Here is a 25,725-nt window from a genome sequence, read left to right as displayed (position 1 = left end):
TTTTTGCAGGATTGGAAGTTCTTTATTTATTTTGGGAATATTTTTTCCCGTTGGGAATTATAAAGGCCTCGTCCACACATACACGTTTTCCTGTGAAAACGGGTTTTTTTCCTATGTTTAAAGAAAATGTCTGTCCAAACATAGCGCTTTGTAACCGTTTTCACCTATGCAAATGATTACACTGAAACTTCTCGAAAACGCCAATGCCGCTGAAGGAGCATGCACATTTCTCAGTAAAACGAGCGGGCTCGTTTCGGCTCGAAACCCTTTTTTAAGATGTCACAGTCAGGACAAAAACCTGATAGATCTAAAAGCAAAAAGCGATGCTGACGTGTTTGGTTGGACCGATGGTGTAGTCGTGCTACTTATTAACTCACCATCGAATAATCAATAAGTAATCAAGACCTCTGAAAATGTCGACTGGGGATCATGCCAGACAAAATTTTGCACCATTTTGCATTTCAAGTTTATCCTTGGAGCGGCTGACGGACGAGGTAGCCTGGATCCAATAACATGACGTCATGGCTTTCAAAAAGTTCCGTTTTCACTGTCCACACGAAAACACAAAAAGTGCGTTTTAAAAAATTTCCACCCTGGTGGGCGTTTTCGGTCACAGTTTTTACCGGATACATGTAGGTGTGGACGGAAGGCCAATTTACGAATAAAAAGTTGCATTTTCAAATGAAAATGGATACATCTACACTGGGCCAAACTTTTGCAAAGTCATCTTCCAAAGGAACTACCTTGTCATATAATTAGCATTTGAGTACATGCAATCGGAACACAGCTCATTATGCATCATGAAAATAAAAAACGGAAGAAAATCAGTGGCACTAACTCTGACTTTGTAAATTGTCATGCCATCACATTACAATGTTATTTGTCAAATATTAGGTAGTAAAAGGTAGTATTTACCTTTCTGTCTTGATCTGATAGAGGAATGTCAATTTCAGCGGGAAACTTGAATTGACCCTGAGATTTACAACAAGGCTTCATTGAGTTAAAGGATAATTTAAACTGAATGATACAAGGAAATGTACGTAACTCAACCCATTGATCCCTGAGAGTGACAATAGATTTTACTCTGTCTAACGCCAGATGATTTTCTTCGTCAATCCGAGAAGACTTGAAAGTCTAACCATTTGGGGATGTAATTCCAAAGGCAGCAGTTTCTCCTCAATTGATCCCACAACCTCCCACATGGTAGTCCACTGCTCAACCAATTGAGCTAACAGATTGGTGGTTGAAGGGCAAGTGACATGGGAACAACTCGTTGCACCAATATCGGTCAGACAAGTATTTGTGTGACGCCTATCTGAGATACCATTTAATACCATAGACCAGTTCATAAATGGTGACCACATGCACCTTCGCGGGTTTTTTTTTTGTATTTATGTTAATTAGACCTAATGCCCTCATTTTGAAACAATATTCTCTTGAAATTTGTTCGTCATAGCAAGGCTATAAAGGCTTATTAGGATTAAAGTGCTACTGCAATCAAAAAATCACTTCCTTTTTTTCTTCAGATTTTGAAAGTGTGATTGCTTTACACTTGACTGGCAAAAATTTTAGCTTTTACTTTTATTTAAAGGTTGTTTACTTTGAGCGTAAGTTTTGGACTTCAAGGTCTGCCATTACTCACGTTCCAAACTGACCGATTGGACATCAGAGGGTTGCATCTAGGGAAAAGTGACGTCATTGACTCACTAGCTTCAAATTTCAGGGTGTAAATGCAGCTTATTATATATGCAAAACACGAATTTGAAAGTCTGAAAGCCCGAACTCTAATTCAGCCGCGTACACACACCTCTTTCGATTTTTTGGTCATAGTAGCACTCCAAACAGAAAAATATTTTATTTGGCTGCTATTATTAAAGAGGCCTATATTGCCTCCCCAACAGCCAACATTGTCCATACACAAACAGTTTTCGTTCTAATTTTGTATTGATCGGTTGTTAGTTACCTTGTATCCAGGACCCAACCTATGCATGGCTCCAACGGTCTGGGCAGTAAGAGCCTCAGAGAACAAGTACACAGCTGCTATTTGACCACAGAATACAGTTGAACTGTCTGCCATGGGCGAAGAACCAATGTAACACTTATCAAATGGCTGAAAAAAAAAAAAAGGAAAGTTTTTTATGAAAGATTTCAGTGCTAACAGCACCTAAGGAAGTACTGCATTAAGCGAAGAATAACAATAACAACATAATTCTTTCTTCTTCATGATGAATTTTCAAGCAAAGATTACCTCAGTTGCATGAACCAGAGTGGTTTTTCCACTTGACACTACTCTTCCATTGACGAAACACCTGATCTCACTTGCATGAAATCTGTTGTGCTCATGCACAACTGTAACCATGTACCACTGAAAAATTAATTTCACACAGCATCCTTATAAAAGTAATGTTCTCCTTCATTTGACAACTAAACATTTGGAAAAGTAATAATCTTTGAATTTGAAATGAACTTATTCGTAAGTAAATGAAAATTAAGCTGACATTCAAAAATTTATGGCTGTCAGCATTCACTGAACATTAAGCGGTGGAATACATACAATGTAAATAATTTTGCATTATTATAGCTAAGGGGGATGATTTACTGTCGCCAAATGTGGGCCAAATGGTTATGTTTTAACCTCTGAAACTAATTAGAGACAAGCACAGATGCTTTTCTAATAGGCAAGAGAGTAAATCAAATTAAATGGAAGTAGATCACACAAGTATTGATTTTCAACGAGAGAAGAAAACCAGAATACCTGAAGAAAAGCCTCCATGAGCAAAGTAGAATACCAAGAAACTCAACCTGCATTAGACACTGAGGCAGGGAATCAGACTGTAGGTGTGAAAGCCCAATAGGGATGTGCTGCCCCTTGCTGACAAAGTCGATTACTCTACTCAAACCAGCCCGCAACTTCAAATACCGTATTATTTAAACACCTGGCCCGGGTTGCTCAAAGCATGGTTAGCAATAACTGGCGTTACCGTATTTTCCCGTGTATAATACGCGCCCGTGTATAATACGCACCCCAACTTTAAACTGCATTTTGAAAAAAAAAGTTCAAACAGAAAACAGAGAAATTGTTCATGTAAAACTAGCGTGAAAAAAATCCATTTCCTGGATAAGAAAATTTGTTCCGCTACTTACAACAGTAAAGTAAATAAGCCTATGTAAAGTGTTTAAAAACTGAAACCTTTATACAAACTCTAACTCGTAGTCACAATCGAACAACACTTCTCTCGCACAAGAGTCGTCATCGACAAGGTCATTTTGTTGTCCGTCCACAAGATCAGCTTTTGTATCATCAAGGTTTTGTTACTACTCCATATTTAACAAAATACAACTTAATCATCTCTTCAGGATATTATGTTGCAATGCAACAGCGATCCACAGAGCGATGATTTCTTCCGAGGGCTTCTTTTGGTGGCCATCAATTCCATCCGCCATCCACCTCTTCCTAACCCCATCTTTACGTGGTTTATTTAATGAAACATTAAGGGGCTGCAGAACTGAGGTCAATCTGCCAAGAATCACTGCTAAGTCAATTGGTGTTTTCTCTGCAAATGCTGCTTTCATGCTTTCTGTCACACGAGCTTCAAAAGCATAAACAAACAGGCTTCTTTGTCTCCCCAGTCCACCACATGGAGCATGCCAAACTCTTCATTCGGCCTTTCTCTTGGGCGTCGCTGATAACCCTGTGCTTGTTTTCAACTTTAGGCACCGTTTTCCTCTTGAAAATCACCATTAGTCTTAATTTTGATCCATCACCAGCACACGCCAACAAAACAGTTGCGTGATTCTTCTCATTTCCTGTCGTGACATTTCTTCTCTGCGGTGTAATGTTGATCCATTCGATTCGGCGGCATATCGAAGATCAGTGGCGTTTTGTCCATATTTTCAGCAACATGTAGTGGGTAGTTGTGTTCTTTGCAAAGTTTTATAATATAACAGCGAAATTAACGGGCGTTATTTATCAGACCGGCATTGTAAACTCCGTTGATTTTTTTTGTGGCCATTTTGATGTTTCAGTTAATCGCTCAAAAGTGAAGGCTATGTTGTTCAGTTGTTCATTTAAACAGGAAGGTTAATTTATTAGTGGATCTAAATTTTTAACTCTTGGTTAAGCGTTTTTAATTTTCAATCAAAAACCAATGTGTCTTCGTTTCTTTTTTATATGCTAATGAGGGACACGTGTCTAAAACAATGGATTCCGTGTATAACACGCATCTCAATTTTTGGAGCTGTTTTAGCAGAAAAAAGTGCGTATTATACACGGGTAAATACGGTAAACACCATGGAAACCTATAGGTTTTGGTACCTCTTAAAGGGGCTACGTCACGCTATTTTAGGTAATTTTGTTTAATTTTGTTAATTATGAGCTCTAAACGTCATATTGGCAGAGCAAGAGTCTTTCATTTGCAAAATCATGGCCACATAACAACTAAGAATGATTTTCAAGCTTTGTAAATGACATTTTGATATAGACTGATATAAATTTGAAAAAAGGTGGGCCAACGTTTTTCAAATTTACCCAAACTCAATCCATTTCAATCCTCTCCAGTTTTGTTCATCCATGTGCCTTCTTGGCTTCCCTGTGTTTTGTTAGAGTTCTTCTACAGTTTTGAACAGTTATTTTAGTTAATTCTATGACCATTCGATCAGTGCTGAAAATGCCTAAAATAGCGTGACCTAGCCCCTTTAACCAACGGTTAGTGCCAACCAAGCTTCCAGCAACTGGCCCCTGAGCAATAGTGTTGTTGCATCCTGAACTGCAAACTCTAACCTGCATTGACCTCAAATTCATTATGTTGAAAAAAGTGACGCAAATATTGTATCTTACTTTTGTAAACGTCATTCAGTTAGAGTTCGTATTTTAATGTTAGTTAAATTGTAAAAAAAGACCTTGGACAAAACTCGTTGGGAAAATGTGACGAGCAGGCGCTCTAATTTGTCTGTGTGATAAAGATTAAATTCTTCCCACTATCCCCCCTCCCCCATTCCAATGTTGGTTAAAAAAACGGGCAAAGGCTTGCACAGTATAATTTGCATCACATTGTCAACATTGGTTTGGGGGGAGGGGGGTAAGGACCAATATAATTTGTAAGTGCATGTCAAATGATGCTTAAGCTAGAATTTTTCCCAAGAGTTTTGTCCAAGATTGAAGTTTTGTAGAAATGAAGGGAAATATATACAGATTTACAAACATTGATTGATGAGTTTGTAATCAACGCAACCTAGCCATATATGGGAAGCAGGGATAGTGACAGCACCCTCCTCTAAGGGTGTGTGAGGGCACACCATTTTTAAAAGAACCCTCCCAAATGCCATGTTTCAAAAGCAAAATTGATGATCATGTTTAAACGACTTCATGTTGTCAATGTCAAAAATAGTGTTAATTTTAAGTCTGAAAGAATCTGCCTTTAATTTTCTCAATTTAGGGAAAAAGTAGCCAACCTCTCTGAGTGAGGTAGCCAATGCTTTTTGTTGTCTGTCTCAGTACTTGCTGAAAGCACTAATGACTGTCCATTATAAATTAATACACCTCATTTCAAAATGGTTACCACTTTAGCATTCTTTTATTTGGTTGCAAATTGGCCCTTTTGCCTTGACTTTTACATTTGAAAGCAAGGCCAAAAGTGCCAATTGCAAGGAAACAAAAGAATTCTAAAATGGTGGCCATTTTGGAATAAGGTTCAATAATGAAAAAAATTATTCTATTATAAATACCTTTTGGGGATGAAATTCAAATTTGACAAGATGACGGAAGATTTTGTTCTCACGCTTTCCAGTTTTCACAGTGCATTCTAAGACTAGCATGGGACCTGAGAAATGAGCTGAGTATCCAACACCTTTTCCAGTCCGAAAACTAAAATGAAGGTAGGAAGATGATATTAAAAATAATGCACATACGTGGAAGTTTCTTTTGGAGGTGACGTCTTGAGGTATACATATTTAAAAGCAAGGTAGCCTGCAAGCAGTCCCTCTCTTCAATGGGTGAGCAAGAAAAAGGGGGGACTCCAAAGAGAGAGCATACTGTATAACTAGTCCCTCCTATTTCGTGCTCAGCCCGCAAAGAGAGAGCCTGCCAGGGCTCATGACTAAAACCACTGCTGTTGTCTGTCCTTTTTTTTTTTGGTTTTATCTTCTGTGGGGGAAAAAAGTTGCAACTTCTGTTAATTTGGTCAATAAACTCTTTTTAATACATTGTAATCATCATAACCAAATCACAGCGTAGACAGTTGAATAAGCACTGATACAGTCCTGGACAAATTTTTAATTAACTTCCTTGTCTTTTATCTGAAACATTGCAATGAGTAGTCCTTATTTATTTTGGTTGCTCCTTCCCCAAAACAATGTTGTTATTTAGCTGGGTTAGATGTACGTCTCCCTGAATAACAATGTGACAGCTGGTGTGGGAAGGAGGAGACAGGGTTGGCCTTCTTATCAACTAACGGTCCAAACGTTTGCAAAATGGAAAAGCACACTACTCCTTACTGTGGTCAAAAAAATCAAAATCATCTAATGCACATTCAGGCCAATAGCTTATTGATACACTTACCAGTACAAATATGGTCTGCGCTTCTCAGCATTTGCCAGGTGTGATGTATCAAGACACAGCCATGTTGAAAAGGTGAAACCTGATTGCAGTGGCCATTTTGAAATTGGTGGTAATGTGATGGCCTGTAAAAATATGTTCATCGTAAAATAATCATATTATTTTAAATTACGGCTGTTTCCTTTTGCTTGACTTTGAATAGAAAGTAGTTCATTCAACTACTTACAGCTCCGTGCTGTCCAGAAAAGCTGAAGTACACATCTGGACCCTGTTTCTCTAACATCAGTTTCAAGATGGTCAACAACTTCACAGTATGGCATGGCTATAAGAGAAAAACTTTTTTAAAGATTCACACAAGAAAAACATTGTTGGCACAGTGGATTGTAAAACAGAGGGAACCTGGTATTCTGAAGTGTAGGAGACTATTGCACAAGGGAAAATCAAAACTGAAGTGGTTTGAAAAAACTTGAGCCACAACATAAAATTATATGTTGCAGGTCATTTGTTCCTTAGGTTAAATTGCAACCAAACTGGGTCATTTTGTTTCAACCTGGGTCAACTTGTTTCAACCTAGATCAAGTTGATTCAACCTACATGTAGATCAGTTTGCGGCAGGTACACAACAAGGGTCACAGTTCGTTGTTTTACCAATACAGAGACACACCTAACCATTTACAAATGCTAACAATAGGCCTAAATTAAGCTTAAGTTTAGCTTTAACAAATGTCTAGGATAGTATCAAGGATATATCAAGGATAGTATGGTAAAGGAATGACCTGTGCCCTGTGTTTTTTGTACCTGCCCCCAAATTGACCTCGGTTGAAACAACTTGATCTAGGTTGAAACAAAATAACCTAGTTTGGTTCCAAATTAACCTAAGGAACAAAATGACCTGCCACATTATATATAATACACAGACAAATAACAACACAAAGAACCCCTTAAAGACTGCTCCTCAGGTAAAGATATTAATAACTGGATTAATAATGTAACCTAAAAATAAAGCTCACCCTAGCAAATACCTTTCATTTGGAAATAGGTAGCAATAAGAAATTATTATTATTATTATTATTATTATCAGAATTAACAGGACACTTCAGGTTGGATACCAAAATATTGGGCATGGATTTACCTACTAGCATTTGTGGACGAAAACAGAGGAAAACAAGTGATTGTACAGAAGGAAAAATTATTTCTTTCTTTAGATTAAACATTATACACCTTTAATTAATGGGTGATTAATCCATTGACTCCCAGGGGTTCCCCATTGACGAGTAAAATCATCTGCCATTATAGTGAAATACTAAGTCTGGCCAGTTTAGGCCGGTTTGAACGTCAAAGGGTTAATCCAAAATGGCTGTCATTTTAACATTCTTTTGTTTGATTACAAATTGGCCCTTGTGGCCTCGTTCAAGGTTAAATATTCATTTGAATTTTATGTTTGAAAGCAAGGCCAAAAGGGCTAATTTGCAAGGAAACACAAAGAATACTAAAATGGCAGCCATTTTGGAGTAGTATTTAACACTATAAGCATCTCAAAATTCACCAATCTTGAAAATGAAACATTTTGTCAGCACACCCCTGTAAAGGACCTCATTGAAAAGTTTGCAAATGTTTTCCTGTGTCTTTTCATGCAAAAAGTTTCAAAAGGGTGACAGCACAAATACACAAAAAAAACTCACCCATTTTCCATTAACACCTTTCAAAGTGGCCAACAGTGTCTTGAGTTCTTTAACTGTGATGCTGTAACTGGACAAGATTCCTAAAAGCTCTACAAGTTTGTCTGTAACAAAAATAACATCAGTGATAAGACATGTTGTCCTTAAAAGTTTGGTCATGAATGAGGTTGCCCCTAATTATCCTTCTTGACATTCTGACAAATCTTGAGTACCCCAGCACAATCATTCTTCAAATGCCATATCACAAAGGATAAGAAGAAATTTCTGCTTCTGGACTCAACCCTGACAACCAGGCTGTTTAGGAAGCCAACAATGTCAGCCCAAATGGAGACTGTGTGTTCTGAAATAGACCTAACAATGCTGCAATGTAGCTGAAAGGCATGCTAGATTTCCTTAGAACCCAAATGGTGGACAGCCACCGTGACTAACTTAACACACTTAATCACAATGATTGACAGTTTCAAGATAGACCAGAATACAGTATAAATAAGTTCCTAGTTACGTATGAGTGGCGACCCTCTCAGTAACAAAGCCTGTGTGCATTTCTGGGATGGGGGAGGGTTTATACTTGAGAAAATCGATGAGCATATTCTTACATTTTGAGACATCAATACTCAATCTGACTGATCGGCACAGAATGAGCTGACTTCATTCACATCACTAGTACTTGGCTTATTCAAAAAAAAAATTATTTACCTGCAACAACTTCTCTCTCCTGGGGTAATCGACATAACACTCTCTCAGTAAGACCAATTTTGGTAGCTGCTTGCAAGTTAGGGATGCTTTTCCTTAAAATTGCAATCAGCAAGCCTAAGATTTCAACCTGTTTACAGATAAATGAACACCATTAATTTGATTAATTTTTGGGTAGTGAGGGTGGTAAAGGGTGAAGCTTGAATTGCCTTTTTATTTCCTGTAAAACGTGAAATGGCTTTTTTTCCTCATAAAACTTGATTTTGGCAATTACCGTGAATAGACCTTTCTCCAAAATGTAGGCAGAAAATTCAAACAGGTTAAAATTAAAAGCCAATAGCAGAAATAAAAAAAACACCTTTATTCTAGTAACCTTGAAAAGTCAACATATCAGGTGTAATATCAGCTGAGAAAATGTATGTTGAAAAAATAATGAAAAATTTACAGACGTTTGTATGATTGGGGGCATGGCGTTTACCCCTAGTCATACAAACCTCTGTAAAGGTGTCAAATTCCAACTTATATTTTCCCAGCTGATACAACACCTAATACACTGGAACTTCAGAAAATCACATGATTTTGAGTGCAATTTGGAATAAATAAGTAATTTTTTCAAAGACGACAAAATTGCACGAGCCTGTAGGGCAAGTGCAATTTGTAGTCTTTGACAAGTGCTTATTTATTCTGAATTGCACAAGAAAAATCATATGACTACTTGTTAATAATATACAAAATTTTGAGATAGTTAAGCAGAAGAAACTCATGGGTATCATGCAATCAGGGAAAAATTGTGCCATAAATTGCGCCACCCAGGGCACGCGCTTGATTTGAAAGCAAAAGATTTGATTGGTTCTGACCAAACCCTATTGTTTATTAGCCAATCATAACCCAGAATTTTGATGTGTAATTCGCAGTGATGTATTACACTTTTTCCACTGTGTTACACTTGAACTGCACTGCTCTCAGCCATTCAGAATCGAGTAACCTTTTTCATGCATATCATTACTAAATTTAAGGTGCTCTTTCTATTTTCTGGTGTCAATTTTTAATTCAGTTCAATTTTAACTTATTCAAATCTGTTGCTACTATCTTGGAGAAGGGTCTATTTGTTTCATGTTTTTTTTTAATTACTTTGCGGGAGTAGGAGCCTGAGAAATTGTAACAATAGACTGTAATTTATAATTCAGCAGAGAAAGGTACATGTAAAAAAAATCTTTTTTTTTTTTTTCAGTGAAACGTGAACTGGATATTTTATTGTCTGTGAAATGTGAAACAGCCATTTTATTTTATGTGGAACCTGTTCAAGACCCCCTCTTTACCACCTTCGGTTAGATTTAACGACTAAGCTACATAATTAAATTAGCGTCACTGTGATTTCATATCACTGCCAACATTAAAGTGTATTTCATTTCTTCAAATAAGCTTATTTATTACTAAAGAAAAACATTTTTGACAAAGTGGCAATGATGGAACATTCTCACCTTATGTGAGGAAAAGGGATTTTAACTTTGAAAATTTAGAATTTTCATTAAATCCATGGGATCCTGAATCTAATTATTACAGTACATAATAATAAAGATGATTAAGTTGCTAAGTAAATTATATGCAATGTACGGTATACATGTAAAATTATGAACAAAAAAAAGAACATTTCATTAATAAACTGTTGTTTTCTGAGCAGCTACAGAATAAAGGGCCACACAGGGCCAGCATATGCAAATTAGTTAGAAGCTTTTGTAGAACGAGACACATAACAATGGGAGCTTTTGTTATTCAATGATATGGAAATAAGTGGCCCTGTATTCTGTAGTTACTTGTTTTCAAACAAGGTGGTACTGAATGATTAGAGATGATATTAACATTGTGATAAAATTAAAGAGAAAAATTTGTCTATGACACCTGCAGGAAAGTTAAAAAAACAACTCCAAATTCACAATCGAATTCACTTCCGCTAAAAGAGCAAAAATAGTGACATATTTTCTTCTGAACTCCCGTATCTTTGGAAATGCATTGTACAATAGCTTTCTGAAAAGGACAATACCCTCACTCTTATTAGAGATGCACTGAATATATCTTTTTAAAAAACGATTGAAGATCGAAGACGGAGGAATACGAACGCAAAAGATTTTATTAGCTGATTCGCCCGAAAGATTAAAGTTAATTTTTCATTGGCATGCAAGTTGAACGAGAACTTTTACTACCAACTACATTCCTATTATAGCTTTCAGTACATGCAGAAATGATTCAAACTGAAATCACTTTAATAATTCAAAGACTATGCACTCACTTTTAATGATACATTGCAATGTCCCAACAACTCCAACAACATGAGAAGATCGGAGGAATCTTTGATCGTGAATCTAGCTTCGAGGTCAAAGTGTCCACCAACGAGCTACACAAAAAAACAAAGAATTGTTAAAACATATCTTTGTCCTTCAAGTGAAAATGACGTGCAAGCTTGACAAACATAACGCACGACCAATATTATCGATTGAAAACACTTCTTTTTTTTTTCTTAATATAAGCCTTAAGCTTATTAATTAAGAAACCACGTTTGGCTATGCAAGCTCTTCAAATTTAACCTCACGACCTGGAACATAGAACCTATAAAACCGCAATTATTGGAAATAAAAAAGGCTGATTAAAATGAAAAAAATATATTGTCCTACCGAATCGAAAACAGTATCCACAACTTTCTTGTAATTTGTTAGGCCCTCTGTTTCCGCTTCGCTTGCAAGTTGAATCAACTGAGCGAGCTTTGTTCTCGAAGCAACACTCACGGCATTGATGGACCTTTCTTTATCGATAGTCTTTCTAACACCGTTTTCATGGTTCTCTTTTTCTGGCAACACTTGATCATTTTGAGAGGTGTCTATCGCAGGTGAGTCCGCCATGATGGATCATCTTGGGTGGAAGTGCGCATGTTCCGGAGCACAGAATGCCAATAATTACCCCTAAAAATGGGAAGCTCGAGTCTTAAAACTTATGAGAAATTTAGTATTCCATAGCGATACTGCAGATTGCTTGATTGATGATTAGGATGATGATGACATACCTCTATTTATCCATGATGATGTTTAAAGCTACGGAGCTTAAAGCGGCGGGTCTAATTTGCAGGTCGCAGGTCATGCTCATAAATGAGGTTTGAGAACGTTTTTAGCTGAGGATCCTTCAATTGTGGATGCGATCTGCAAGTCATTTCCATCTAAACTGAAGCGCGCTGTAGGAATTTTAAATTTTAACTTCTACTTTTACTTTATTAATTGATAAAGCGTATCGTAGGACTAAGCAAAAGTATTTAGGCCTAATACAAAAATTTGGTTTATCAACGGAGTTGATAATGTAAATTGACCACCGTACAGAGATTCTAAAAGCTGACGTTTCGAGCGTTAGCCCTTCGTCAGAGCGATTCGCTCTGACGAAGGGCTAACGCTCGAAACGTCAGCTTTTAGAATCTCTGTACGGTGGTCAATTTACATTATCAACTCCGTTGATAAACCAAATTTTTGTATACTGCTTCCCCACCGACGCAGCACCACAGTTTCTTTAGAAACTACCCCTTCATTTATTTAGGCCTAAGGTTAGCTTTTATGAATGTTTAGGATACTTTCTGTATTGGTGAAACAATGACCTGCAACCCGCGACCTGCGACCTGCGACCTGCAAATTAGACCCGCCGAGCTTAAAGGGGTGGTATAAAATATACAAAATCGAATATAATTAGATTGAAAACTACCAAGATTTAAACTAACAAACCACATTTGCAGTTTAAAATGCAGCTAACAATATATATATATAATCAAAAGCTCAAAGATTTGTTGTGGTAATTGATAATGTCACATGATCAATTTAGATATCTGTTTAGATGGCCATATCTAAACGGTCTGAAATGGCCTAAAGTGATTGGGTCATTGCTATATTGATGTGATGCATTTGATACGCTTTATCAATTAATAAAGTGGAAGTAGAATTTAAAATTTAAAAATCCTACAGCGCGCTTCAGTTTAGATGGAAATGACTTGCAGATCGCATCCACAATTGAAGGATCCTCAGCTAAAAACGTTCTCAAACCTCATTTATGAGCATGAAGACAATAAACATACCCTTCAACTAAGGGCGCGTTCGATTGACCCTATTCCGGAATAAGAATACGTGGAGTGATGATTAAAACGGTATGTTTGGCGCGTTTCGAAACTGCAAGGATGATAAAAATATGTTTAAAATAGCATTTTAGCAAATGTTTGACAATTTTAACGTGAATCTCCGCAAAAACGAAGGATTTCCAACTTGTATTCCATGTATTCCTATTCCGGAATACGGTCAATCGAACGCACCCTAAACAAATAATTCATGAAAAAACTTGGTAAACTGTGGTGTAGCCTCGTTTTCGTTCAGCTTAGCGTCTTATGTTGCCAAGAGTACGCGAAGCGTGCTTTCAGCTGTTTGCAGTGTTTTGAGCTTTTTCGCATTTTATCTTTTCTTGAACGAGCGCTCCGATAGTTTGAGCGGTAATTTAAACATTGCTTGTGGTTTTGGTAAAGATCTGACTTTTTAAAAATGCCAGCACCGCGATCCAAGGTAAATAATTTATGGACTTTTAAGCAACAATTTTGCCATTGAGAGATTGGGCAAAGAATGTTGATTGTTCAGCTTTGGGGTGAACTATGTAATCGACCAATCATTGTGGGATCCTTGATAACTCAGCCACTGAACAACTTGAGTTTCCTTTTACCGGCTTAGCATACGTGAAGGGGATCGATAATCAAATCGTTTCCCTGTGTTGTTTACAAAACCTTTGCCACTTTAGCTTGTTGCAAGCCTCTGATCAAAATAATTATCATAACTGCATCAACATTTCCAACAAGTTATTAATGTGAATTAGGGAATGAATAATGACCTTAGCAAATTTCTCTCCGAGGCCAATTTTTAATTCGAACTACTCCACAAGTAAGTAACTAATGAGTCCTATTATGCATGTCTTGTGAAGAGCTTGCAATAGGCCCTTTGCAGCTTAGTGGTCTTGGGATCATTCCAGGGAGGAGTTCCTCCGTCAGGAGCGAACTTAGCCCTGTTAATGATGATGATGATGATGATGGTGATCACTTGGTACTAAAACCGCTACACTGGAAAGCAAATTGCACGCTGGGACATCTGAAAGAAAGCAAAATAATTAAATTTTCTTTGTTTTAGATGTCCCAGTGGGCAATTTGCTTTCCTGTATGGTGGTTTTTGTAGCATGTGATCACAATCTGCAAAGGGCCTATTGTATTGTAAATCCCGTCCCGTCACATAGCCCTTGTTGGAAATTAAATGGTATGGAACCTTTAACCCTTTCACTCCCAAGAGTGCTACTTATAGATTTTACTCTGTCTAACACCAGATGATTTTACTCGTCAATGGGGAACCCCACGGGGGTGAAAGGGTTAAGAACCCACTCACCATTCAATAGGAGGAGGGGATGTAGTCCCGGGTGTTGTGGTCTGACCTTATCTGGATACTTACTAAAATTAATTGTAGAGCTGTGTAATAAGCAGTCTGGCTAATGTCCCCCATGAAAGCATTGTAAATTAGTCCTGAAAAGTCCCGAGGGGAGAGACTAATAGTGTCACTTCACTTCACTTTGGCTTGATAAAAGACTTAATAATTTACACTATTCATACCTATACCACTAGCCCCCTCACTTTCAAATGACTGTGATCCGCGGCCGCTGCTGAGCATTAGCACTAGTAATGACATAATTGGACCAGGGTATTGGAATTGAATTTAACCCTCAATCTCTGGATTTGAGACAACCATTTCTTTGCTAATTGAGCTACAAGGTCAGACAGAAGCAGGCAGTGGTTGTAGTGCCAGCCATTATTGAGATATTCAGTAGAATACTATCAAATAGATAATAGCTTTCCTGTATCGGACTGGCTGTATTTTTTATGGCATGGGGTAAATGTAACCATTTCACTGCTAAGTACGTGTACTTTGCCTGCTCTAGCAACATTTTACACAGGGCCATGATAACATATGGTAGATTAAATAATATTATTAGTTTTAGCTTTATTAAAAAGTGTCTCTGCTAAACCAAACTGCTGCATTGCTTGGATGTAGTTCATGTGAATGTATCATGCATTGTTAATTTTTTCTCAATTAAACATTTCTACTTTTCAGCGGTATGAGTCTGAGTACTATTCTCGCTACAAAACATTTGAATCAAAACGGCCTATTACTGTGAAAGGTGAAGTCATGCGTTCACTGAGTAACATAGACAGTAATGGTTCTACACCAAGGGCAGGCTTGCTTTCGAGTCAGCTGGGTACAATTCATGAGCCACCATTACAAAGGAAGAGAATTGTGCCATATGAAAAGAACCACAACATCTTCACTACTGTAACAGTGAAAGAACAACCTGATAAAGAGTGGCTGAAAACTGATGGCAACTCACGTAGATCCTACTCTTCTCCAGATAGAAGGCCCAAAAAGGAGGTGAGAGCTAACAGCATGGCATGTAGATTGAACCCTTGTTTTTTTGAAAAGCATTGATTAGTAGTAGTCCTTATTCGCTTCTATTTGTGTTTTCCCAATTCAGATCATATGCATGAAGAGTGCATGAAGAGATATTGATGCCTGTAAACATTAATGAACAAGGCAAAGGATCAAATCTCCTCAGTTTTATCGCATGATCTGTATTGGGAAAACAAAATCTACAAGCGAATAAGGTCTATTAAATCATTTTGGCATCAGCCTGACCTCAAGGGTTTATTTATGCTGTAAGTCTTTTAATCATAAAAAATGATGCAATTTAACGTAGTTAACAACAAAGAGATGCTGGTTTTCTGTACGTTTAGCGGTCAGCGGTTCATCTATATGTGCACTGAGGCTCATGTAGGTCATGCGTCTCAGTGTAGCGGCCATCTTGGAACTACGTTTGCAGAGTGTTGTATGGCCTTCGTTTTAGAGTTTTTTTCTTAGTGTTAGCGGTTTCTTTATTTTTTCTGCTTCCCTCCCTCCCTCTACCCCCTCCCTCTTTTTTTCCACTGTTATCACAGTGTGATGGGTGCCCACATTGTCTCTGTGTGGGGGCTCATGACTGGGTTGCAGGGATTGCTAGCCAATTGGGAGCGTTTTACTGTTTAGGGGCTGGCTGATCCCAGTGGAGGGCCCTGGACAATTCCCAGGCACCCACCTTCCATTCAGCTCAATGCAGTAACTGTTGTTAATTACAATTTCCTCATTTTTGATTGGTTTAACAAACTCCTATTTTCCATTAATTCACTTGTGAAGGAGTTGTTGGACAGTTTGTTATCGGACAGTTCAATAAGCCAATCACATTCAAAGTTGTAGTTTAAATCAACCAATCACAACCTTGGTTTCCATCACCATAGAAACAGTGTACAGCCTCCTAAATTGGGGCTTTCTTTCTTTCAGAGTGACATTTAACAATATATTTACGCCTTCTTTGTCAGTCTTTTAATCCAAATTTCCCCTTTCTTTCATAAAATTAATTATGAGCTCTTCTTCTTTCCTTAGAAATTTTACTTTTATGATTAATTAGTAGGAGGACTTCCCGTCATCCAATGCAGTCTGTAATCATACTCTGATTCATGATAAACATATTGGACACCTGCTGTGCAGTCATCCAATTTTGTTATCACTCATGAATATGATTACAGACCAAACTGGACTCAGCACTCAGGACTATTACTATTACTATTACTATTACTATTACTATTACTATTACTATTACTAGAGCGAGTTTCAATTGAGTGTCGTAAAACCAAAACCAAAGTAATTACTTTGGCCAATCAGAAAGGACTGAGACAATCCGGCAAACCAATCAAAACTCGAAGTAATTACACGTAGCCGACACAAAGCGCAGGAAAATGTGCACGCGTGAGCCACGATTGGTTTTGGTTTCACTTCTGATTGGTTGAAAAAATGGCGTGAGAACTTTGAACCAATCACTGAGTGAAGTAATCATAAACCAAAGTAATTATCTAATTACTTTCGACACTCAATTGAAAACCGCTCTATTACTATTACTATTACTATTACTATTACTATTACTATTACTATTACTATTACTATTACTATTACTATTACTATTACTATTACTATTACTATTACTATTACTATTACTATTACTATTACTATTACTATTACTATTACTATTACTATTACTATTACTATTACTTATTTTAGAAAGAAAATATGTATTAAGTAGCAGGATGTGAAATTCAAGTTCTTGTTTTTTCCCAATTCATGTTTGTACCATGTTTTGGTCTGTCAGCTACTGTAAACAATCTGGGTTTTTTTTTTCCTTTGTTGAAGGAGAAGAGCAAAATCAGTGATTTAAGAAGTGATACTCCAATCCTTGCAGCAGAGAGAAAAATATTTAAAGAAAAACCGAGAAACACAGCCAGGACATTCTACGTACCTGACAGAATAAAGAGAAAGAGCACTTATAAAGGAGACTTTGTAGATTACAAGAAACAGTCAAAGACATCAAAAGGTGAAAGGCGGAAAAGCAAACTCAAGCAGCAACAGAGTCCACATAAAGTAGTTGGTGGAAACAAAGGAGGTGAGGAATTATCAATAAAAAGTTATCTTAATGATTTCAAGAGTTTTGTTCTAATTCGAAATTTAATGGCACAAACTTAGTTGATGCATGGAAATGGTTATGAAACTCTACAAGTTCCTTTGTTTCATGTTTTTGTCTGAATTTTTTGCCTTAACCCTGCATTAAACACGCCTTTTTCGAGAAGATAACCAATCAAATCCAGCCATTAGATTGTGCGCCACTAATTTGCAAACTCGTGCGAAGGGAAAACAGACGATTGTGCAGGGCCACGGCCAATTTATTCAACATCGATTGTGATTACATTGTTCTCGCTTTTGAAGGTTTTAAGGTTTCCTAACCAGTGCCTAGGTTAACTTTGGCACAAGTCACTGTAATTTTTTTTTTATGCGTGAAGTTAATGAATTATTATTAAGACCATAAGACCACTTTTAAGTTTATGCCAAACATGGAATCAAGCGCGTGAAATAAAACAGTTGTGGTGTGGTGTATGTCAGAAAGCCACTTCGTTTAATACCAAACCCCCTTCCCCCCACCCCAGTGGATGAGAATTTTAAAAATGGGGTTGCTGAATAAATGTCTGGGGATTTACATGTCCAATACAGCCCAAAAATAATGCACGCACAAAAAGTGTCGCAAGAAGTTCTTGGGCTGCAAGAACGCGCAAGCGGTCAAAAGAAGTTAAATTTGCGGTTTATCCGCAAGAAGTTCCAAACGCAAGAAGTTCAAAATCCTATCCACAAGAAGTCATTAGTCTAACCGCAAACCGCAAATAGCCGCAAGAAGTTACAATACTTAACTGGAGCTCGATGTGTTGACTCGTTAGGTGTTTGGAATCGGCATTCATATATCTCTTTAGATAACCGATAGTGGAGTTGATCAGCCTGCATAGCAGACGCTTGCAGATGATGTTATATTTAGCAATTATTGAATGAGGCTGAGTAGGATATGAAGAATTCTGCAGGTCGAGGAGGGTGTTGATTATACAGTACGGCCCGCTGTACAGCCCGCTAAATTTAAAATTTCGACAAAACATCATCTAGCGAGTTTTTCATGTCATTTCTGTTGCATAAACTTGTACTGAAAACTGTTTGAATCTTGCAAGCAAGTATTTCAAACTTAACAGCCAAGAAGATTTAGTTTTTAGGATTTTGTCACGGCATTCTTTGTGGCAGTTGAACCTTCCGCTTCACTTTGACTAGTTTCCTTGCCAGCGCGCCGGTTAACCTCAGAGATATAATAAATATCTTACTAACCTCGTTTTCTCGGTCCTTACTGTAAGTTACGGATCCTCGTTTTTTCCCGTTGATTTATGGTCCAAGCGCGAAGCGCTTGGCCCATAAATCAACGGGAAAAAACTCTGTCCGCAACTTACAGTACGGACCTCGAACTCGGTTAGTAAGCGGTATATATACAGCTGTACCTTGATAGCTAAGTCAATTAAAAATCCAGAATTGCATTATTAGTATATACTAAAACAGTGGATAGCGTTGAAACCGCGCACTGATTGGCTACTCAAACTCCGATTATCCTTTGTTAGTATATACTCAAACAGTGGGGGGCGTTGAACGCGGGCGCTGATTGGCTCGTCAAACTCCGAATATCCTGTGCTATTTACCTCCGAGCAACTCGGGAAAAAATGGCGTCCCGATTTGCATCCGTGACAAGTGAAGAAAACATCCAAATTAATTTTTTGTGCTGTATATTATCTCACTGTTTAAGTATATACTAAAACAACTATAGTTGTTAACTATTCACCTCTGAGCAACTCGCGCGGGATTTGCGCCCGGAAATGTTGTAATCATTGCAGGAATAAGCGAGTCGTCTTTTTGTGCTATACTATCTCACTGTTTTCGTATATAATGAAACAGCTATTCACCTAAAACAACTGCTGGTATTCATCCAGGGTTTTCGACAGTTTTGTACAGTAGCGGACATATTTCTGAAAGCAGCGGAGGTGAATTTGTTTGGCGTCCCAAGGCGCCTTGCGAGCGCCGAAGGCGTGAGCTACCTAGCAGGGTCTGGGGGAATGCCCCAAGAAATTTTTGAAATAGAACACTTCGAAACGCTGTTTCCAGTGTTTCTGAAACCCAAGAATCAATTCCCTTGGCAAGGCTGAAGTTCACTCAACAAACCGGAATGGGAAACGACTGGACGAAACGTCCGGCCTCTGGCCTCAAACGAAAACCCTGTTCGCCACTATTCACCTCGCCGCTTTCGTGCTCGGTAAATATCCACCACTAGCCACCTCAACTTTGGTAAAACGTTTTAATCGTACCATGCTCTACAAATCGCAGTAACTGTACGCATCAGTTTTTTTATTTTTACAAAATAAAGTGGGGCAAATTTATCCATAATTTGTGGGTGCTTTTAATGAAGCAATTAAAGTTGTTCTGTTCAATGCTCGGAAATATTAGCTACTAGCTACTCTAAAAATCTGAGGTTAAATAATGATACTTACTTACTTAATTTACTTACTTACTTACTTACTTACTTACTTACTTAATTAATTAATTAATTAATTAATTATTAATTATACCACTCGTGCTGGTTGGATATGAGATGATTATAGCGGCCAACTCGGCGAATCGCACTTCGTTGGTAATTTACCATCTCATATCCAAGTCGCGCCCATGGAATAATTGTTGACCGGCAGGCAATCGGGATTCGGTTTGAAAAATGAGGAATACGGTAAATTATGGTCTAAGTGTGTTTGCAAGAATAAGGAATTTCAATTTTCCGAAAACCTGAATCAATTATAGTACTGACAAGTTTTACTGTTTTGCATAGCCTCAGTCCTTGCGTTGAAGTATTTGCAATTTTTGTTTTAGAGGTCAGTCCTGACCGTCTCCCACCTGCGGGTATTCGCAGAGCTACAAGCATTGGAGATGTACGGCTACTCAAACCCTCAGATGAATCACAGTACTTGCGATCACCAGAACCTGAACAAAAGTAAGGTTTTAGTTTCGTTGTGGTTTTCTCAATTCTGCGAAGCACAACTGCCAAACCGCGCTTTGACCTCCATGAATCTAAGGGCGCGTTCGATTGACCGTATTCCGGAATAGGAATTCATGGAATAGAAGTTAGAAATCCTTCGTTTTTGCGGAAGAGAAGCAGAGATGGCTCAGTGGTGAATGCGCTCTCCTCTCGCCATTTTTTTTACAAGATTGACATCAGGGGGCTGCATTGGCTTGGTTTTCGCAGTCGAACTGCGTCTCGGGAAACATCAGGACTTTCGGGAAAACAAAACTAACTGTTTCCCTCGGGACCGTACATTAAAGGAAACCTCCACTCGTACTACAGAATAAGTTTAAACCAAAGGAAATTGTGTTAATTATTTGTTTTTAAAAAAGTGTTTATATCTGGAAAAGGGAATTTTAAAATCGCTTATTTTCGCTTTCAAATTTCGCGGGCGTAGCCATCTTGAATAATTGTGACTTGTTACGGTTGCCCTATTGTTCTAACACAAAGAGCGTTTGTCTAATAACAAAAGGGCAACCATAACACGTCACAATTATTCAATATGGCGGCGCCCACGAAATTTGAAAACAAAAATTAGGCGATTCTAAAACTTTTTTCTTTCGGATACAAACGCTTTCTTTGAAAATTGTTTAGATTGACTTCACCGTAACAGTTATTTCCTGTGATTTCAAGTTATTATTTCTGTTAAAGTGGAGGTTCCTTTCAAGGACGGTGCCTACTAATTCAAAGGTATTTTTGCGCGGTTGTATGGATATGCGGGAAAAGCAGTTCTCAACAAGTGTTATTAAAATCCAAAACGAAAATTGGGGGTAAGATATTATAATTAATCAACAATGATTAGTAAAAAGCTTTAAAGTACAAAGCAATGTATGGCGTTCCTTTCCAAATTTAAGCTTAATTATCTCTGAAAAATGCATGGCTAGCCCCAATTTTCTTTTTGGATAGGAAGAGCACTTGCTAAGGTCTGCTTTCTCCGAATAGTTTTAAACCGCGCAAAAATATCCCTGTATTAGTAAGCACTACCGATAGGAAATTCCGAGTATCTGGAGATGCGCAGAACGTATGCGCAGCAACAATAGTAGGCTGTGCTTGTGCTTGCTTCGCTTGTGAAAACCAGGCTTTATTGAGCGAAACAACAACGCCCAGCTTGCACGTTTTACTTTTTGATACATTTTGAATTGAACAAATTTGAGGTTATGTGGAGAACGTGAGCTCTTGGCGATAAATTTTCAAATTTTCTTTCCAAACATCCTCATCGTTCGTAACAGTTTTAACCCTGGAATGAAGATGCACACTTCCCATGCTGATCTTGGAGTAATCTCGAAATTATTACAATAACGAAAAATGGTGCGTGTTTTTTAGACAACGTTAAGATAAACCGTACTTTTAAGTTCAGGAACTGTCATGGGAAGTTCTTTTGTTCTTTTTTATGTATCTATGGAAATAACCCTAGGGCAGTTTCGGTCCAGGGAAGGCGGCTACACACAAAAGCGTCCTTGTACGTGGGCAAACGCTATTTACCCATGGGTAAAATGACTAGTGTAACCACAGCTAAAACATTGAGAATGCACCTGTTTAACTGGATCAGACCAAACGGATTTTAAGTAAAGTTAGAGAATGACCAAATCCCTTTTTGTATCCCCACAATGTTTGCGGTCGCTTTAGGGAGTTAACGCTATAGTGTTAAATTCAGTGTTCCCCTATAGGGATTCAAAACATCAGAAATTAAGGCTGTGGTCGCACTCGAGAGTTGACGCTAGAGTAGTGTCAACACTGGTGTTACACTCTGTTTCTCTCAAGTGTGACCACAACCAATGTAGTTAAACACTCAATTGTTTTCAGTTACGGCAAGGAGATGCACGAAAAAGCTTGCTGCACGTGAAGCATGTTTTCTTTCCTAAAATACGAGCCGCACGTTTGACACGTCGCTGCTGGATTGTTGTCTCGCTTTGACGTTAGCATACTTAACGTCTTTTTCATACTCCCTTTTAGCTGCTTCATGCCTACTTTAAAATGCGAGGGTAAATAATAGATTATGATTATGGACACATGCTACAATTTGCACTGTAGGGTGTTAAACACGGAGTATTCAACCCATTACAGAAAACCCACCAAGTTCAAATACGTCGATGGTTTGTGGATAGAAGCTCCGACCAACTCTGATGCGACTTATAACGCAGTGGTGAGTGTAGGATTTTACAGACTGATTAAGAAATTACCATAGCTTGGTGCGTTTATACCAATTTCGATGAATGTTTTTTTTTCCAGGATAAGAAGAACAAAAAAGCACCTGATTGGTTTAACCAGGTTTGAAATTTAATTTTCTCTCTTTTATATATTTATGCTAGTCAAGAGTCCGTTACCCATGCAAGACATAGTTGATAGAGGGGAATGGTTATGAAACCCGACAAATTTCTTTGTTTTAGGTTTTAGTTCTCTTTTGTGGCCTTGACCGTGCACAAAACACAACAGTTGTCTACTCCGTAGTGAGGAACTAACCAATAGAAACGTGTTGGTTACGTAATTTATGGATAGTGTATGAGCGCAAAACAAAAGATTGTGCACGGTCGTGGACTTTCCAACCTAAATCTTGGCATCTCTGTTTGCTCCTTTGATGTTTGCCGAGCTTCAAAACCAGTTGTCTCTCTTAACTATGCCCAAGAGTAAGAATCAGGTATCAGGTTTGTCCCCATCAGCGTCAGAAAAGAGTCTATTTTTAAAGCAAGTTTTGCGGGAAAATATACAATAGAGCCAATCGGCTTACTCAATGTTGTGCCAATTCAAATCTCCCGGGGTTAAGGTTCTACGACATGGAAATACCTGGAAAAGAACGTTTTATTCCCAAAGGGTTCGAATTAGGTACAACGTTGAGTTTGGCTTAAAAATAGACACTTTTCTGACACTGATGGGGACTAGGCCAATTTGGGTAAATCTTACTCTTGGATGATGGACTCTTGTACTAGTAGAGCGCAAAGATATGAAACTGCTGTGAATATTGTTGTTTATGTGGGCGAAACAGAACCAAGAGTTCAATATTGCAAGGTAAAAATAAGGCAATTTTCACCTCTTCATTAAAACTGATTTATGAGCGATCTGTTCTCACTTCTGAGAAGAAACTCTTTACTTGTAGGTGTTAGAGCGACGCAACGAAGCCTATGGCTATTGCCAGCACGCACGAGGAACACACTTCTCACGTGAGAGCCTCGACGAGATGAACAGAGAACAAGCTGATCGTGCGAGCTCTCGCTCCGAATCATACGGCTCTTATTCGCCGCCCGAAGACAAGAGCCGGGCCCGAGAAACAAATCGCAAATCCCGAGGAAGAAGCGACTCACCTCCACGAAGACGCGAAGCTTGGAACGTGGTTCGTACGCAGTCTCCGAGAGAAGCCGAAGGAGAAAAAATGGGCTCAGGAACAGAAGCAAATTCCGACGATGATAATGAAATGGTTCTCGAACGAGGGCGATCTCCGACCCCAGAGCTCCGAGACACGAGACGCTCCCGACGACATCACCTCGATGTGACGACAAATGTGTTGAATGACAGTTTAGAGAAATCGTTGTCAATTTCCAAGAAAAAGAAACCTCTTTCGCCGGCTGCTCATGATGGGTCTCCTGTTGCAGTGAAGGAGGAAAGGGATTTGAGGCCGACTAGTCCTGCATCCAGTATTGCGTTAGGCGATGATGCAATGTCTCACACGCCCCCGCGCAGGGCGCTAGAAAGATCCCCTCCTGAGGCCAATGGTACAGGTCCTGTAACCGGTCTGGGAGGTGATGAAGGACGGAGAGGTGATAATGATGATGATGATGACGTGCTTTCTGTATCAGCGATGTCAAGTCGAGCGTTGACGGCTTCAGAAACTCTCGAGAGAGCGAGAAAACGGCGTGATGAGTTTTGGAAAAAAGAAAATGCCCCTAGATAAAACGACTGGGGGCGCAAAAAACGAGTACTCGTCAAAGGATTATTTAGGTTTGTGAACATCTGGAACGGCGGCCGTCCAGAGGCAACTAGCAATAGGGAGCTTACGAAACGACGACGCCGACTGCATCGACGACGCTACAAAACAATAGGTTTAGTGAGCAAAAACAATGGCTCTGCACAATCTGCACGTGCGTTTTACATTTTTGTACATTTCTTTGCCGTCATCTCCTAAATGACGACGTGAAATGATCAAATTCAAGGTTCTGTGGAGGACGTTAGCACATGACGATGAATTTTCAGTTCTCTCTCTACTCTTCCAGCCCACTCATACCAGTTTAATTCTTGGACAGTTACTACACATTTTGTACGCGAAACGACATGAAATAGTTTCGTAGTGATATGAATAACGCGAACTTGTATTTTTAAATGAAGTCCTTGTAGCCGTCGTCGTCCTCGTTTCGTAAGCTCCCTAATATTAATATCTACGACGTCGACATCGACCAAAATGTCACCTCAAAATACAACTTTGCACTATCGTAAGTCTTTCACGAATTTTCTGTCTTGTTCACTTCGTGCAAAATGGGCGAAGTGTCCTAACACTAAATTGGGCAAGCCTGGATTTCACAAGCGACGCAAGCAGAACCGCAACCATAAAAGCAAACACAAGAGATTCGTTTCAAATGAAAACGAACCAAAACGCAAGCACAAGCACACGACGCAAAGACAAAGATTCACTATAATTGCCATGTTCACTCTTACAACGAGGCGCTGCGACTGAAATCTGGAACGGGTCTTTTTCATTGGGCGAACATCACAGCTTGCGTTACGTCCTGTTTTCACACAACGCAAGCGAACGCGAGCATAAGCACAAGCACAACGAAAACGAAAAAATTGATCCTTGCAGTTAACCTTATGCTTGCGTCAGGCCCCTTTTCACCAGGTTTTAACAACAACTCGTGAGGATACAAATGTGAATCTTTCATGCCCTATTTTAACTCTGAAACCACTCTTATAACCTCTAATTTGGTGATTTCGCGTCGTCGTCATGCTGAGCACCACAGAAATATGTTCTTATTAAATGCGTGCTGCAAGTGTATGCTGCACCATTATTTTTCATCTTTTAACCAATCATATTTTTGTTTTGACGCGTTGTCGTTGCCGTAGTCGTCGTCGTTTCTCAAAAGGGAGTTTAAGCAAAGACGACGGGTACGGCTACGGTAACGCCACAAGGCAAGAATATGATTGGTTAAAAAAGAAAAAAATACACGTGCTGCACGTGCAACACGAATTTCCGCGCATTTCTTTGCCGTACTCCACAAACAACAACGTGAA

The 25,725-nt window shown here is 38.6% G+C and overlaps 2 protein-coding genes across 4 annotated transcripts in view; one reads left to right on the top strand and one right to left on the bottom strand.

Annotated features, from left to right (window-relative positions):
- Window positions 1-11,819, bottom strand: part of LOC138000543 (lipopolysaccharide-responsive and beige-like anchor protein) — an 87,836-nt gene extending 76,017 nt beyond the window's left edge. Inside the window, exons 1-10 of the mRNA XM_068847034.1 lie at window positions 11,595-11,819; window positions 11,213-11,317; window positions 8,929-9,055; window positions 8,236-8,336; window positions 6,780-6,875; window positions 6,557-6,678; window positions 5,725-5,863; window positions 2,249-2,365; window positions 1,964-2,110; window positions 916-972 (exon numbers count right to left, since the gene is read on the bottom strand). Of these exons, the coding sequence (XP_068703135.1) occupies window positions 916-972; window positions 1,964-2,110; window positions 2,249-2,365; window positions 5,725-5,863; window positions 6,557-6,678; window positions 6,780-6,875; window positions 8,236-8,336; window positions 8,929-9,055; window positions 11,213-11,317; window positions 11,595-11,819 (1,236 nt within the window). The remainder of the gene's footprint in view (window positions 1-915; window positions 973-1,963; window positions 2,111-2,248; window positions 2,366-5,724; window positions 5,864-6,556; window positions 6,679-6,779; window positions 6,876-8,235; window positions 8,337-8,928; window positions 9,056-11,212; window positions 11,318-11,594) is intronic.
- A 1,498-nt stretch (window positions 11,820-13,317) lies between these two features.
- LOC138000539 (nuclear protein MDM1-like) lies at window positions 13,318-24,538 on the top strand. Of its 3 annotated transcripts, none has more exons than XM_068847028.1 (7): window positions 13,318-13,502; window positions 15,084-15,398; window positions 17,244-17,493; window positions 20,322-20,442; window positions 22,576-22,654; window positions 22,741-22,779; window positions 23,603-24,538. In XM_068847028.1, exons 1-7 carry the CDS (start codon window positions 13,482-13,484, stop codon window positions 24,392-24,394), a joined length of 1,617 nt encoding a protein of 538 aa, XP_068703129.1. In that variant the 5' UTR covers window positions 13,318-13,481; the 3' UTR covers window positions 24,395-24,538. The 3 variants fall into 3 exon arrangements, with proteins under 3 accessions (XP_068703129.1, XP_068703128.1, XP_068703127.1); XM_068847027.1 differs by having other exon boundaries at window positions 13,347-13,502; window positions 17,250-17,493; window positions 22,543-22,654; XM_068847026.1 differs by having other exon boundaries at window positions 13,347-13,502; window positions 22,543-22,654.
- The last annotated feature ends 1,187 nt before the right edge of the window (window positions 24,539-25,725 follow it).

The sequence above is a fragment of the Montipora foliosa genome, chromosome 4, assembly GCF_036669935.1.
Source record: "Montipora foliosa isolate CH-2021 chromosome 4, ASM3666993v2, whole genome shotgun sequence".
Lineage (NCBI taxonomy): Eukaryota > Metazoa > Cnidaria > Anthozoa > Scleractinia > Acroporidae > Montipora > Montipora foliosa.
This window is presented reverse-complemented; position numbering and strand designations above follow the sequence as displayed.